The following is a 16,316-nucleotide window of genomic DNA, read 5'->3' as shown; positions in this document are numbered from 1 at the left end:
AAAAATCCTTATGACAGTCATAAAATGATAACCACGTTATAGCCAGTATTAGTGTCTCTCTTAGATTAGACCTATCAGATTTGCCATAGGCAAATTCGACACGTATTTACGGACGGATATGCGGCAGAAACCTAAAGCTTATATGTGCAATTTGTTGTACGGCAGATCCACACGCAGATTAACCGTATTCAATAGCTAAAAAAAACCTAAAAAAAACAAAACCTTATTCAATAGCTAAATTCACGAGTGAAAATACGCAGTTTTTTTCCGACAAGTCTGCTCAGAGACGTAGATTTCCCATTGAAGTAGTAAGAGGCAGATTGCATGCGGATTTCCAGCGGATTTACATGGAATCCAGAATCAATAGATATGTACAAAAAAAACAAAAAACTCACCAGATGAAGTAGACATCCCCCTGAAGTGATAAGTGCATGTGGATCAGCTCCATCCTTTAGTAACTGCAAAACTGTTATAAATCACATCAATTAAAAATGCACATTATAACTACCATTAAAACATAACATTTAACATTAAATCAAGCATTAACTTCAGACAATAAACATTTACATGTAAATCAATACATGAGATAGGGAAACCAACAATAGTACAGCATAAAAAGCTTTAGTGTTGTTTTAAATGAGTTGTTTTAAAGGGGTTTTCCACTTTTACTTTAAACACTCCATAATAAAAAGTAATTTTTCGCAAATCTCTTCTTGTAGTGAAGTGTATGACTTATTAAAGTGTACCAGAGCTCTCTCTCCTTACAGGCTGTGATCCTGTGTCAGTTGGACATGAAAAAATTGTATCCTCTAAGGCCAGGATCACACACGCAGTTATGATGCAGTGTTTGGTGTAGTTTTTGGATTACTTTTTTTTAGCCAAATCCAGTCGTGGATCCAAAAAGAAGGAAAGGTACAAATAAAAGACTTTTGTATCGATACCTGTGTTTGGCTAAAAATAACTGAACCAAAAACTGCATGAAAGCTGCGTGTGTGATCCTGGCCTAAATTTAAACAATAATGGGGCATATTTACTATTCAAAATGGGCCAGAATTCTATTTATTTATTAATTGTTTTGATACATTTTCGCCTTGTTCGACAAGGGGAATGGCTTAGAGGGAAAGGTTGTGGTCTGGCTCAAAGGGGGCATTGCTTAAAATGCACATATTTAACAAACAAGAATGGTATTAATAAAGCTACCCCAATGTTTTTACTCAGTGACATCAAGCAGTGATCATGAACATGGTGAACAATTGAAACACAAACTATTTTAGAAGGTTGTATAACTTTTCATGAAAATGTATATGCTTTATTAACATGACACTGAAAAACCCCTTGAAGGAAAGACAAAGCATTATAGCATTCTTTGTGTTTAGGATAATTCTAGGTTTGATCTTGGATATAAAATTCAATTAAATATACAACTCATACTGTGATCATAGTTTTCCCACAATCTCAGTGATACAGCTAAAGAAATACTATAGTAAAAAAAGAACTTACAAAACAGCAGCAAACATCTCAGCCCCCTAAAACCTTGTGGCTTTGATTTAGGGGTGAGAAGGATTCAGACCTGACTCTATTTCAACACAACTAAATCCATCAACTAATACAACCATTATATTTTATTCTCCCTACACGTAGGTAACAATGGCAGGGCAACGTTCATGGAATCAATGTACAATGAATTCAATATAAGCTTCCTCTTACCTTCTTTGTCATCATGGTGGATTATTGCATCTTGTATTTTGTAAGAGAGCTGGAAATTAACTTTATAATTTTTTCTCTGTTTGCTCTTTCTTTTATAAGCATCTTGTTTTTGTAAAGCCTTTTCATGTTCATAATATGCCTTAATCTGCTCACAGCGCATACGTCTCACCAGACGCTGGCGCTGCCCCAATGGAAGAGACTCCAGCAAACATTGGTCAATTTCCATGTCATGTGATCGAAAAACATTACAAAGCTGGAAACAGCCTAGAAGAGAAATAGAAAAAGGAAAAAAGGAAAAATGAATGGGAGTACTACTCAGAATTTACATCTAATACACTGTATTTATGCAAAATGCGAGAAACATTTAAAAAGGTGAAATCAGCATGTCTGTCAATACAGTACATCATGCTGCCCTCAGTTTCCTTTAAGTTGGGAAGAGGGCTGTTAGAAAAAGCTGTAACTATGGCGTTTTTGAGAGGTATGGAAAAATAGCAATCCCGCCATTGTTTTTTTTACATATATATATATATATATATATATATTGCATTGGTTTTACACTTTTACTGGAAAAAAAGGTTTTATTTTTTTACTGCTCATCTTTTTTAATATTTTTTATTTCACATCAATTAATAATTAGAGGACTTCACTATAAGATGTTTTGATCTGTTATATATTGCTGTGGTATGCTTAGTATACTAAGCATTATTGCCTGTCAGTGTAAAACTTAAAATCTATTAAGTCAAGTCTCTGGTAGGCACATAACCATGGCAGGCCTGGGGGCCTATGTTAGGCCGCCGGTTGCCATGGAAACCCATCGGCAGCCAGCCCCCTCCCTCTGAATGCCACTATAGCTATTGACCATGGCATCTAAAAAGTACAACAGTTGGTATTGGAAGTGACTCTGATCTTAACCGTTAGAGCAGGAGCCCGGCTGTCATTAGGCTACTGAGCATCTGCTCCAGCCCATACCGGATACCTGTGCAGGACTTAGACTAGGTCACAGTGAAAAGGCGACCTAGCCTAAGGCCTGTTAGGGACCACCATCAAAAGGCATATTGGTGGTCACTAACGGGTTAATAAATGAATACAAAATTGTCTTGTAGGGGTTTACGAGTACGTGTAACTCTATTAAAAATGCTAAATATTACTAATAGTGTTACTACTGTATACAGATTTTCTAGTTTTTTTATTTATTACTTTTTATGCTGTGTGTATTTACTATGGGAATGATTCTCACACTAAGTATAAAGTGAAATTAAGTGAAATTCTGACTTTTATTCATAAAATCAGATACTCAGAATATTAGATTTCCCAAGTGCTTTAAATGATCTGTCATGATTTCATGATAAATTGCTTATCTGGGTTCTCTAGGTAATATCTTGGCCTGGATAGCATGACAACTTTAAACCCTAATCATACATGCAATATACTGTAGATATGTGTACAGCATTTTGTGTGGGATGATCTAATCCCATGTACTTTACTGAGCATTAAATAACACATGAATCAGAAATAACTCCCGATTTCCCATAAGAGGCAAATTTACAGTAGGTAAATTGTTTGAGAGGCTCTAACTGTGTCAACCTATACGTAATGGCTTCTCTTTATATGAATGGGGATGTTCATTAGAGAATTTGCTGAAACCCATGAAAGACCCAAAAAAAGGGTTTCTGTCCCAAATTATTATTAGAGTAGTCAGGTAATATTGTAGTGTCTACAATGTGAACAAAAATGTATCAGCGAGCAGTTATACAAATAGTTTAATAGATAACACACAATTGGATTACAAAGGCAGACAGTAACAGAACATATGTCATGCTGGCATAATACAGAGCTATTTTAAAACACATTTTCTATGTTCTAGAAGAGATGATTTTGCTTTTATCCACCACTGTGTAGATTTCCCTTGTTATTCTTACCACTGTGGTGTAAGTCATGTCACACCAAAGGAATTCAGCATCACACAATGCATGGTTTAAAATGACCTTGACCAGTGATAATCTCCTCAATATTCACATCATCGCCTTCAGACATTGAAAGATATAGGAGGATGACAGCAATGTTTTTTCCCCCTGTCTATGCAGTCACCTTTCAAGCACAGAAACAGGCCGGTGGCCAGTTGGCTTATTATATACATACACATTATACACACCGTCCAGCCATAACCTTAACCCCTTAAGGACGCAGCCTAGTTTTGGCCTTAAGGCTCAGAGCACATTTTTCAAATCTGACATATTTCACTTTATGTGGTAATAACATCGGAATTCTTAAACCTATCCAAGCAATTCTGAGATTGTTTTCTCGTGACACATTGGGCTTCATGTACGTGGTAAAATTTGGTCGATATATTCAGTGTTTATTGTTGACAAATTGCAAAATACTGAGAAATTTTTGAAAAAATAGCATTTTTCAGAATTTAAATGCATCTGCTTGTAAAACAGACAGTTATACCACCCAAAATAGTTACTAGTTCATATTTCCCATATGTCTACTTTAGATTAGCATTGTTTTTTGAACATTCTTTTATTTTTCTTGGACGTTACAAGGCTTAGAACATAAACAGCAATTTCTCATATTTTGAAGAAAATTTCAAAAGCCTTTTTTTTAAGGTACCTGTTCAGTTCTGAAGTGGCTTTGAGGGGCCTATGTATTAGAAACCCCAATAAAACACCCCATTTTAAAAACTAGACCCCTCAAAGTATTCAAAACAGCATTTCGAACGTTTTTTAACCCTTCAGGCATTTCACAGGAATTAAAGCAAAGTGGAGGTGAAATTTGCAAATTTCATTTTTCTTGCTGAACTTCAATTTTATTCAATTTTTTTTCTGTAACACAGAAGGTTTTACCAGAGAAACACTACTAAATATGTATTGTCCAGATTCTGCAGTTTTTAGAAATGTCCCACATGTGGCCCTACTGCACTCGTGGACTAAAACACAAGCCCTAGAAGCAAACAAGCACCTAGTGCATTTTGAGACCTCTTTTTTATTAGAATAGATTTTAGGCAGCATGCCAGGTTTGAAGAGGTGTTGAGGTGCCAAAACAGTAGGAATCCCCCAATAGTGACCCCATTTTAGAAACTCCACCCCTCAAGGAATTAATTTATGGTTGTTGTTACCATTTTGACCGCACAGTTTTTTCACAGCACCTATTTGAATTGGGCTGTGAAATTTAAAAAAAATGTCATTTTTTCCAATAAAATGTCATTTGTGATCAAAATTTCTTATTTTCACAGGGAACAAAATACCCCATTTTGTTGCCCAATTTTTCCTTAGTGCACAGAAGGAAAGGAGCGCTGTGTGTTTGCTGGAGTCCAGATTTTGCTGGATTGGTTTTCGGGTGCCATGTCGCATTTGCAGAGCCCCAGAGGTATCAAAGCAATGGAAACCCACCAGAAGTGACCCCATTTTGGAAACTACACCCCTCAAGGATTTCAAATATGGTTGTTGTTACAATTTTGACCGCACAGTTTTTTCACAGCACCTATTTGAATTGGGCTGTGAAATGGAAAAAATGACATTTTTTCCAATAAGATGTCATTTTTTATCAAAATTTTTTATTTTCACAGGGAACAAAATACCCCATTTTGTTGCCCAATTTGTCCTTAGTGCGGCAATATCCCATTTGTGGTGATAAACTGTCGTTTGGGCCCATGGGAGGGCACAGAAGGAAAGGACCGCTGTGTGTTCTTTGGAGTGCAGATTTTGCTGGTTTGGTTTTCGGGTGCCATGTCGCATTTGCAGAGCCCCAGAGGTATCAAAGCAATGTAAAACCACCAGAAGTGACCCCATTTTGGAAACTACACCCCTCAAGGAATTAATTTATAGGTAATGTGACCATTTAGATCCCATAGTTTCTTCACAGAATTTATTTGAATTGGGCTGGGAATTTTAAAAAACCTATATTTTTTCCAATAATATGTCGTTTTAGCTCAAAAATTCTTATTTTCACAAGAAATAAAATACTCCATTTTGTTGCCAAATTTGTCCTGAGTGCGGCAATACCCCATTTCTGGTGATAAACTGCCGTTTGGGCCCATGGGAGGGCTCAGAAGGAAAGGAGCGCTATTTGGCCTACTGGGGATTTTCTGGTGTGAAGTCATGCATGCAGAAGCCCCTGAGGTACCAGTACAGTTGAAACCCGCATGAAGTGACCCCATTTTAAAAACTACACCCTTAAGGCATTCATCTAGAGGTGTAGGGAGTATTTTGACCGGAGACATACACCCCATAAACTGTGATGTGGGTTCTCCTGGGTACGGCAATACCCTACATGTTGCTGTTATCAGCTGCCTGGGCACACAGCAGGGCCCAGAGGGGAAAGACGAGGGGGGATAAGCTGTGTGGAGTGCATCAGGGTAAGTAAAATTGGGGTAAATTATAAACAAAGGGATGTATGATAAATTTTAAAACACTCTTTCATACAGAGCTCTTGTTTTTTGGTACAAGTGTCACATTGATATATTGTGTCCTCCCTTATCCCCCTCTTATAGCAGACTTTGCACCTCTCTTGACTTTTTCCCTTCTTGCCAGTTTGGGTAACTTCTCCTGGAAAGTGTTGCCCTGGTACGATGTGTGTGGCCTCGCTTCCAGAAGTACTGCGTGTGTCCCCCTTCTTGGTCTCTAAAGATTAGGTTCTTGATAATCACCCCTTGAAATTCCAGGAAAGTTCCCCTCTGGCCTGTACATCGACGTAGCATGTAAACATTGTACAAAGCCATCGGTATGATGTGCACGGCCAGCTTCTTATACCGCACCGCATGGCGCTGTAGGGCTTCAGGACTTGATCTGACAAGTCCACCCCTCCCATGTACCTATTGTAGTCCAGGATGCAGTCTGGCTTGGGGGTCTCTGTACTGGTACCTCGTACAGGTACATGGGTACTGGTGTGGCATCTCTCTTGTCCTTGTACTTGACACACAATATGTTGCTGCTAGATTGTGGCCTGCTCTCAACCTTTCTTGTTTGCCCAAGCAGAGTCTTAGGGAGGCCTTTCAGATTTCTTCTAGCAGTTGCGAATGCCGCAGTACTTCTGGAAGCGAGGCAGTTGAAAAATGGGACGCTGGTATAAAAATTTTCCAGGTAAAGGTGTTAACGCTGGTCCAGCAGTGGGTGCACCAAATCCCACACAATTTTTGCATTAACTCCCAGTAAGGTGGGGCATTCTGGGGGCTGAATACTGGTGTCCTTCCCTTAATATATCCTAAATTTGTAGGTATACCCTGATGCACTCTCACAAAGCTTATACATCTTCACGCCATACCTTGCCCTCTTACCCGGCAGGTACTCGCGGAATTGAACCCTCCCTTTAAAATGTACCAAGGACTCATCAATAGAAATACACTTCTCGGGGGTGTATGCTTGGGAAACCGGGCACTGAAACGGTCTAATAGGGGTCTCCGTTTATACAAACGGTGAAAACTGGGGTCATCTCGGGGTGGGCACGGCTTATCAGTATAATGTAAGAAGCAAAATATTGCCTCATTTTTTTTTTTTATAGGTTACAGTTCAGTTCTGAAGTTGCTTTGAGGGACCTATATATTAGAAACCCCTATCAAACACCCCATTTTAGAAACTAGACCCCTCAAAGTATTCACAACAGCATTTAGAAAGTTTATGAACCCTTTAGGTGTTTCACAGGAATTTAGAGCAAAGTAGAGGTGAAATTGAAAAAAAAATTTTTGTCAGAAAATCCTCTTTATACAATTTTTTTTATAACACAAAAGGTTTTATCAGAGAAACGCAACTCAATACTTATTGCCCAGATTCTGCAGTTTTGAGAAATATCCCACATATGGCCCTAGTGTGATAATGGACTGAAGCATCGGCCTCCAAATCAAAGGACCACCTAGTTGTAATGGCAGGAAGGAGGTGAAGGGAAAGAGAGCCCTAATCTACCCACCGCCCTGTCCCTGCCTACCTGCAACGACCCGCCCTAGGCGACGGGGTACAACTGGGCGGCGGTCCCTACGCTGTCTAAGTGCACGGGAGAACAAACAGGGAACACGCAAGGGAAGGGGAAGTAGCCCACGGAACGCCGCGAGGAAACGGAGCGGTGAACGAATAGTCAGGACCAGGATGAAGTGGAGTATACCAACGTGAGCACGGAGAAGGAAGCAAGCCAGGGGCAAAGCGAAGCAGGTAAAGCAGAACTGCAGCAAGGCAGAAGCACGGCAGAAGCAGGCTGGAGCAAGCAGCAGTGGGGCCAGGAATCCAGAAGAATTACAAGCACTGAGGAAGAGGACACGGCAGGTAATAAAGGACAGGGGGCGGAGCTAACTCCGACTGACCAGGCCGCGATAGGCTCTCCCACTCCTGAGCCTGCCACCCTGGTTGGTGGGAGACGGTGTCAGTCTAACAGGTCTGGCCTCAGGTGTGGATTGATTAATCCCAGGAGTATACCTAGACGTAGTACCTGGCAGATCCCTAACACTAGTGGATTTTGAGCCCTCTTTTTTTATTAGGCACCATGTCCAGTTTGAAGAGGTCTTGTGGTGCCAAAACAGTGGAAAACCCCCCAAAGTGACCCCATTTTGGAAACTAGACCCCTTGAGGAATTCATTGCTATTTTCATGGGGTGCATGCAACTTTTTGATCAGTTTCTATTCTATTTTTAGGTGGCGTGGTGACTAAAAAACAGCAATTCTACTATTGTTTTTTTATTCAATTTTTTTACAGCGTTCACCGTGCACTATAAATGACATATTGACTTTATTCTGCGGGGCAATACGATTATGGCGATACCAGATGTTTATAGTTTTCTTATGGCGTTTGCACAATAAAATACGTTTTGTAAAAAATCATTTACTTTTTGTGTTGCCTTATTCTAAGAGCCAGAACTTTTTTTATTTTTCCATCAAGAAAGCCGTGCGAGGACTTATTTTTTGCATAACGAACTGTAGTTTCGATCAGCACCATTTTTAGGTACATGCAACTTTTTGATCTCTTTTTATTCCATTTTTTGGGAGGTGAAGTGACCAAACAATTGTGATTCTGGTACGGTTTATTATTATTTTCTTTTACGCCGTTCACCGCGCAGGATAAATAATGAAATAATTTTGTAGTGCAGGCCGTTACAGACGCGGCGATACCAATTATGTATAGTTTATTCGTTTGTTTATATATTTTTATTAATAATAAAGGACTGATAAGGGAAAAGGGGGGATTTTTACTTTTATTACTTTTAAAACTTTTATTTTCTCTTTTTTACACATCTTTTTTTAACTTTTCTTTTACTTTATTACTTTGTCCCACTAGGGGACTCGAGGGCAGGAGGCCCTGATGGCTATTCTAATATACTGCACTACATGCGTAGTGCAGTGTATTAGAGCTGTCAGCTACTCACTGACAGCAAGCATAGTGGGTCCTGACTTTGTCAGGACCCACTAGGCTTCCGTCGATGGCATAGCCGGACACCATTGTTTGGTGTCCGGTTGGCATAGTTACAATCGCCGACCACTATCGTGTAGCAGGCTGGCGATTGTAGCTTAACCCCTAAAAAGCTGTGATCGCTATTGAACATGGCTTTTAAGGGGTTAATCAGCGGGGACACAGCGATCGGTCCCCGCTGTAGGACCTGCGGCAGCTGCTGTAGGAGACAGCAGCTGTCACAGCTCCTGCATGTGTCGGGAGGACGGCCAAAGTGGCCGTTACTCCCGCGACGTAATATTCCGTCGTTGAGCGCGAACGTATTGGTTAGCGCGACGGAATATTACGTCGCTGAGCGCGAAGGGGTTAAAACAGTCTGCCTAATGTTATTTAGGTCCCTTTCGTGCCGCCACAACAGCTTTGATCTGTCAAGGCATGGACTTCACAAGACCTCTGAAGGTGTCCTGTGATATCTGGCACCAAGACGTTAGCAGCAGAGCTTTAAAGTTCTGTAAGTTGTGAGGTGAGGCCTCAATGGATCAGACTATTTTCAACAGATCCAACAGATGCTCGATCGCTTGAGATCTGGGGAATTTGTAGGTCAAGTCAACACCTTGAACTCTTTCTCATGTTCCTCAAAACATTCCTAAACAATTTTTGCAATGATCCTGCTGAAGGAGGGCACATTAGGGAATATCGTTGCCATGAAGGGGTGTACCTGGTCTGCAACAATATTTAGGTAGGTGGTACTTGTCAAAGTAACATCAACATGAATACCAGTACAACAGAACATTGCCCAGAGCATCAAATTGTCTACGCCGGCTTGTCTTCGTTCTAAAGTGCATCCTGGTGTCATCTCTTCCTTAGGTAAGTGATGTACACACACCTGTCCGTCCAAATTATGTAAAAAAAACAACATAATTGATTAGATCAGGCCCCTTTTTTGCAATTGCTCCATGGTCAAGGTTTGATCCTTATGTGCCCATTGTAGAAATTTTCGTTGATTGAACAGTTGTCAGCATGGGCATGGTCAGTACTGCACTATTCAATTCTTGGGATACTGAGGGTCCCAGCAGCCAGGCATCCCCTATCACCAGACTAAAAATATCATGTTTGATAGTTAAATTCGCTTGTTATGATGGAAAAAGTGTTTTTATGATGAAGAAATCAGAGAATCATTCATGGGTGAGAATACATTGAGCATTGATATGTTTAAGTTCCATAACAATTTTAGATAAAAAATATTAAGTGTTTGAGCTGCATTTGCAATTGGAATTAGAAACATTTAGATCAGATACAATTATGCACCTAATTACAGCTCATTCTTCTTGCCAATTAGTAAAAACGCTCATAAAATGTGACCTTTTAGCTTATTAGCACATCAAGAATTGCCCTACTTAAGTGCCTGTACACAATGCGTCCAAGCCGCGGTAATTGCTTGTTCTAGGCTGCACTGCAATTGCTGCAGCTCCGCCATATCATGAATTGGCACCATTCGGTAAGGATCATGCACACAGTTTTGATACAGTTTTTGGCTCCGTTTTTTTTTAGGTAAAGCCAGAAGTGGATGCAACAGGAAGGGAGGGTGTAAGGAAAAGACTGCAAAAAAAACTGAACTAAAGACTGCACCAAAACTATATGTGTGATCCTGGCCGTTGACATCTCTTAGGGTATGTGCACATGATAACTGCAATTACGTCTGCAATTACGGAGCTGTTTTCAGGAGAAAACAGCTCCTGAATTTCAGACGCAATTGCATGCACAGTACATCGTAAAGCCCATTGAAAGTAATGGGCACATGTTTGCAGACGTATTGGAGGCGTTTTTTCAGACGTAATTCGAGGCGTAAAACGCTTCCATTACGTCAGAAAAGAGGTCGTGTGAACCCAGCCTAAGAATAATGAGCTCTACAGAGAAACTGATGTCATCCCATTATAAGGGTACGTTCACACTGAGTTTTTTGCAGGCTGAAAACGCTGCCACAAAATTCCGTCTGGAATTTTAAGGCAGATATTGATCTGCCTGCATGCCGTTTTCCGCATTTTTCGCTGCATTTTTTGCCCGCGGCCATTGAGCGTCACGGGCAAAAACGTACAGAAAAATGCTTTCTCTACCTCCCATTGATGACATGGGAGGTCAGAGACGTAAACACCCGAAGATAGTGCATGTCTCTTCTTTTTCCCGCAAGCAGTTTTGACCATTCGCAGGAAAAAAACGTTTTGTCGCGTTTTCCAACGCGCTTTCTGCGTCAAAAAACGTGCAAAAAAAAAAAAACTGTGTGAACAGGGCCTAATACATTGCATGTTTAAAGAGGCTCTGTCACAAGATTATAAGTGCCCTATCTCCTACATAATCTGATCGGCACTGTAATGTAGATAACAACAGTGGTTTTTATTTGATCAATTTTGAGCAAGTTATGCACAATTTAATATTTATGCTAATTAGTTTCTTAATAGACAACTGGGCATGTTTTTACTTTTTAACCAACTGGGCGTTATAAAGAGAAGTGTATGATGCTGACCAATCTGCATCATACACTTCTCTCCATTCATTTTTAGCAGTATTCGCAACACAGCGTGATCTCGCGAGATCACTCTGTGCTGTCACATAAACCCACATAAACTTTACCGAAGTGTCTTGAGAATAAATAGACACCGCTTTCAGCCAGGATGCGATGTCTATTCACACTCCCGACACTTAGGTAAAGTTTCTTGGGGACTTACTCATACAGCACTGCGTGATCTCGCGAGATCATTCTGTGCTGTCATTCACAGAAACTTTACCGAAGTGTCAGGATTGTGAATAGACATCGCGTCCTGGCTGGAGGCAATGTCTATTCCCTGTCAAGACACTTTGGTAAAGTTAATGTGGGAGTATGTGACAGCACAGTGTGATCCCGCGATATCACTCTGTGTTGCGAGTACTGTTAAAAATGAATGGGGAGAAGTCTATGATGCTGTTGGTCAGCGTCATACACTTCTCTTTAAAACCCCCAGTTGGTAAAAAAGTAAAAACACGCCCAGTTGTCTATTAAGAAACTAATTAGCATAAATCTAAAATTGTGCCTAACTTGGTCACCATTAATCGTTTTTCAAAATAAAAACCACAGTTGTTATCTACATTACAGCACCGATTAGATTATGTAGAAGATAAGGCACTTATAATCTGGTGATAGAGTCTCTTTAATGATTATTCATATTAATGTAATAATATGTAAAGTAAAATATATTTGTTCTCAATTTAATAAAATAAAGTTAATTTCTTTAAATTAGAAACTGCTTTTTATTTTCTTTATATATGGATCAATGCTATAAGATTTTTACTTAATTATTAGGACTGTTTTTCTATACTGTGCAACTATTACATATGCTTTTTAAAAAAAACAAATAGATATAATTAAAACCCATAGCTGTCCTAACATCCCTTGACTCATTCATAATGGGTTCTTAAATTTTTTTTTGTGTGCATTTAAAACCGCATCAAAAAGCCTAAGGCTGGGTTCACACTGAGTTTTTTTAAGCGGAAACTGCGGCGCAAAACTCGCCAATAACCGGACGAAAATGCCTCCCATTTCAATGGGAGACGGAGGCGGTTTTCTCCCGCGAGCAGTAAAACCATCTCGCCGGATAAAGAAGGGACATGCCATATCTTAGCGCGATTACGCCTCTGACCTCCCATTGACATCAATGGGAGGCAGAGAAAGCGTATTCCGTGGCATTTTATGCCCGCGGCGCTCAATGGCCGCGGGCGAAAAACGCAGCGAAAATCGTCGTGCAGGCAGAGGAAAATCTGCCTCAAAATGCCAAACGGAATTTTGAGGCAGAATTTCCTCCTGCAAAAAACTCTGTGTGAACACAGCCTAAAAAGGTGCCAGCAGTTTCCAAAAATTGTAAAGCATTTTCTATAGTGTTTTTACTGCCGTTTTTAAGTAATTTGTTTTTGCTCATATGTTTTTTTTAATGCATTATTTAAGGCATGTTAAAAAGCCTATGAAGTCTATGGGGAAAATGCCATACAAAAATACATTACTCAGAGCTTACAACATTATAAAAAATAAAATTCATTGGCCAGAAAAACTACTGAAAAATTACACTTTGGACATCGCAAAAAAACTCACCTAAGTGCTGTGTGTTAATTCAGCATTAAGCAAATTTACCTGGTTCTATGAACAATTTTATATTCTAAGGTCATCACTGACCATACCTTCATTGAGTTTGTATTTGATTTTTGGGTTCACATTAGTTTCCTACTGGAACCCCAAAACATTAACTTGCTTCTAAATACACAAATCTGTACAGCAAAAAGAAAAATAATGCATGGCAAGCTTTCTCACATGAAGATAGCTTGTGTCATAGAGAAGGTGTCCTTCGTGTTACCTTATATAAAGCATTATTGTTTTAGGTAGTTAACACCATAGCATTAAACTACCACTGGATTGATGTTAGATCGGTAGGTGTCTAACCATTGGGACCCCCACTGGTCGCTAGAGTTCCCGGTTGGCCAGAGCCAAATGACTATGGAAAGGAAAAGTTTAAGTGGTGCAGCGGTCGATTATGCACACTGCTGCTCCATTCAAAGTCTATGGGAGCGATAGAAACATCTGAGTACATCAGTCCTGTGGCCAGGAGGGTTCAGGGGACCGGGTCCCTTAATTTTGCATTCTGTGGGGGGTCCCATCAGTTGGACCCCCACCAACATGTCCCCTATGTAAAGGATAAATGCTTTAGGCCGGAATACCCCAATAATATCTGGAAGGAAATTTTTTCCCTCTAACTTGAGGACAATTGGCAACTAAAACATATGGGTTGATTTCCTTTCTCTGGATAAAAACTGCAGGATAATAGGTTGAATTAGATGGACTTTTTTCCAAACGTATTATGTAGCTATATTTACATATATATTTACATTTTATATATATATATATATATATATATATATATATATATATATATATATATATATATATATATAGAGGAGAAATAAGTCTTGCAGCACTCCAACAGGATGAATGAAAAAAAAAACTGTGATTTATTCAAGCCAACATACAGCGGTGCGACGTTTCAGTCCAACATTAGGACTTTTTTCAAGCATAATGGTGTGTACAACAGTCATGGTTTATATAGTGTGCATCAAATACAAGCAATCAAGCTCATTAGAATAGTATCAAAAATACAAACAGCATTTAGTTACGTGTAAAACAAAAGTAACGGTATCAAAAATAAAACATTGATACAGAAAGTGACAAGTGACATATTAAAAACATCTAAAAACGTCTATATATTAGAACAACTTAATATAGACCGAATTACAATTTAATCAAATATTCAACAAGATGTGTATCAAGTTACGGCTGTCAGATCACTGACCAATCCAAAGACTGATATTTAATTTATGCAAAGTGCTCATATGTGTTTGACTCAAGTCCTCCCTATCAGGCATTTATTGTTAGCAGGTGCGCATGCGTCAGGCTGACAGCACCAGGAAGTGATGTCTATAGTAAGTTGCCTGGTTACAGGTAATCAACAAACTCCTGACGCCATTATGCACATATTCGACTAGCGAGAACCGGAAAGAAGTTCCGGAACACGTTGCCAAGTGATAGGTAACAATCAATATTATTGTAAATAGCTTATCAAGCAAAATTTTACACAAATACATATAGACACAGAATACATTGAACCATGGAGTGACAGAATTTATAAATATTCAGGACATATATATGTCCGAAGATGTCCAGGATCAGTATCAAGAAAAGGTAAAAAACCTATGTATACAAATGTAAATGTATGAGAGGGAAGCAGCAACAAAAACGAAGTGCAGCAATAAAATCCATTCATAAAAATGTAATAGAAATTCTATATAATAGATGCCAGTAATAAGGTATATTAAACTGCGGATAAAGGATTCACACGAAAGGGGAGGGATCAGGGTCACAGTTATGTGCTCCATGAAAACCTACACCAAGGTGAGTGGAGCGACAGTATCACACTCCCGTGTGCCAAGTCGAACCATAATAACCAGCAATCATGTATCGAACCCATGAGATCTCCACAGTAGTTTATTAGATCAGTCAGTTTATACACTAATATTTAAATTATTGTTGCGCCCTTTCACATACATTTAAAGAAATATTTTCCAAAACATTAATACATGAAAACTAGTCACAGGACATCAAAATTTCAATATCCCATTTCCATCTTCCATTTATTACTGGTCAATTTTGTATCTTGTGGTCTGAAGTGGTCTACATTCACTTTATGATCTAAAATAGAAAAATAAAGTGTCAAAGAACAAGGTATATATATATATATATATATATATATATACATACATCTCATATAAAAAAATACAAAACCAGAAAAAAAAACAAAAAAAACAAAAGAAGAACATTGCTAGAGGATGAATGCAGATGTCAAAGATTACTCTCAGAGAGTAGCCCTAGTGACATTAAATTCAACATTGAGACCTTTCGGTCTCAATGTTTCCAAAAGGAGAATACACTTTAATTCACATTTATGTAGTAATACATTCCTATCACCCCCACTCTGGGGAAGTGGAATATGTTCCAAAATCATAAATTTTAAATCTCTTTCGGTATATCCTAGTTCAAAAAAATGTTTCGCTACAGGCAAATCTCGTTTATGTTTCCTAATGGAATACCGATGGTTATTCAACCTAGTTTTAAAGTCGCAGGTGGTTTCACCAACATATAATAACCGGCAGGGGCACCATAACACGTAAATTATCCAATCAGAATCGCACGTAAAATGCTGCCTAATGTTGTACTTTCTGTATGTTTGAGGGTGCTCAAATACATTGCCCCTACACGAGTGGACAATTGATACATTTATAGCAGGGAACATTCCCTGGTTTTAACGATCTCAATAAGGTCTGTTTACCACTGCTGGATATCTTACTTGTCTTGGATTTAACCAGTTTGTCACGTAGATTTCGAGGTCTCCTAAATGACATAAGAGGTGGGCTGTTAAGCTCACCAATATGTTCATAACTGTTGCTAATAATTCGCCAATGTTTTTTCAGAATTTTTGAAATGTCCCCGCTCAAATCATTATAGGTGGAAATAAATGGTATCCGATGTTTGTCCACTTTTTTAGTAGTTTTTATTAACTTATCCCTAGGGATACCATCAACTCTTGTTTTATGAGCATATAGTAACCATTTAGGATATCCTCTTTCTACAAAATTAGATACCAGACGATCTAAGGATGAATCCAATTCAGT

The 16,316-nt window shown here is 39.0% G+C and overlaps 1 protein-coding gene across 4 annotated transcripts in view; it reads right to left on the bottom strand.

Moving 5' to 3' along the window:
* The window catches only part of MYO16 (myosin XVI), a 397,050-nt gene that overhangs the window by 252,489 nt on the left and 128,245 nt on the right, over window positions 1-16,316 (bottom strand). For all 4 annotated transcript variants that reach the window (XM_075852491.1, XM_075852492.1, XM_075852489.1 and 1 more), the window contains exons 2-3: window positions 1,708-1,971; window positions 396-466 (exon numbers count right to left, since the gene is read on the bottom strand). In XM_075852491.1, coding sequence (XP_075708606.1) covers window positions 396-466; window positions 1,708-1,933 — 297 coding nt within the window. In that variant the 5' untranslated portion in view covers window positions 1,934-1,971. The remainder of the gene's footprint in view (window positions 1-395; window positions 467-1,707; window positions 1,972-16,316) is intronic.

The sequence above is a fragment of the Rhinoderma darwinii genome, chromosome 2 (assembly GCF_050947455.1).
Source record: "Rhinoderma darwinii isolate aRhiDar2 chromosome 2, aRhiDar2.hap1, whole genome shotgun sequence".
In the NCBI taxonomy this organism is placed as follows: Eukaryota; Metazoa; Chordata; class Amphibia; order Anura; family Rhinodermatidae; genus Rhinoderma; species Rhinoderma darwinii.
Note: the sequence above shows the minus strand (reverse complement) of the source record. Positions and strands in the feature narration are given on the sequence as shown.